At 52.3% G+C, this 937-nt stretch overlaps 1 protein-coding gene across 1 annotated transcript; it reads right to left on the bottom strand.

Annotated features, from left to right (window-relative positions):
- Positions 1-109: 109 nt before the first annotated feature.
- EMH_0077350 (nuclear movement domain-containing protein, putative) lies at positions 110-867 on the bottom strand (the record flags this gene model as incomplete). Its single annotated transcript, XM_013499848.1, has 2 exons — positions 110-117; positions 255-867. The coding sequence occupies 2 exons, from the start codon at positions 865-867 to the stop codon at positions 110-112; spliced, it is 621 nt and encodes a 206-aa protein (XP_013355302.1).
- Positions 868-937: the final 70 nt, after the last annotated feature.

Raw genomic sequence — 937 nt, 5'->3', positions numbered from 1 at the left:
GCTGCTGCTGCTGCTGCTGCTGGTGCTGGTGCTGGGGGAGAGAAGGGCTTCAGGAGAGCAAGATACACGGAGTGTATGCTCGGTGAGGTGTACATGCAGGTCCCTCCCTCTAACCCCCTGCGGCAGCAGCAGCGACAGCAGCAACTCGTTTTGGGTTTGCTGCCAGTAGTATCGATAGAGAGAAAGGCCCCCGTTTTTAATTATTTTTTTCATTTCTTCTTTTCCCATTCCTGTAGATAATACAGAAGGAATACCTGCTGCTGCTGCTGCTGCTGTATCTGCTGCTGCTGCTGCTGCTGCTGCTTCTTCTGCTGCTGCTGGAAATTCTGCTGCTGCTGCTGCTGCTGCAGCAGCAGCAACACCACAACGAGGCCATTCATATGCATCCTCAAAAGACATCCCCGTTTCATTTATTGTTTTTTGTTGTTCTTCCTCAACCCACTGCTGCAGCATTTCTTCTCTCTCTCTCATCTGCTGCTGCTGCTGCTGCTGCTGCTGCTGCTGCTTCTGCTGCTGTTGCTGCTGGCGTATTGCTGCTGCTTCTTCTTTTGTATGTATATCGAAACCTAATGGACCAATGGTCACCGCCTCATCTTTCCCTAAACGCCTAACACGCGGTGCATGCGGTGTTTCATCTTCTTCTTCTTCTCCTATATTATCCCACTTGCTGTAATCTATTCCCTTCTTGCTGCTGCTGCTGCTGCTGCTGCTGCTGCTGCTGCTGCTGCTGCTGCTGCTGCTGCTGCTGCTGCTGCTGGGGGGAGGGCGCGGGGGCAGCTGGTGCTTTCTTGGTGCTAACTCCTCCTCCTCTGAATCCTTCTCGCTTTCGCTGACCTCCAGTTTATCCCATTTGCTGTAATCTACCATTTTTTTTTTTTCTCTGCAGCAGCAGCAGCAGTTGCTGCTGCTGCTGCTGCTGCTGCTGCTACTGCTGCTG

The sequence above is a fragment of the Eimeria mitis genome, genomic scaffold (assembly GCF_000499745.2).
Source record: "Eimeria mitis Houghton genomic scaffold, Emh_scaff4746, whole genome shotgun sequence".
Classification (NCBI taxonomy): domain Eukaryota; phylum Apicomplexa; class Conoidasida; order Eucoccidiorida; family Eimeriidae; genus Eimeria; species Eimeria mitis.
The sequence above is the reverse complement of the archived record's forward strand: the minus strand, read 5'-3'. Positions and strand labels throughout refer to the sequence as shown.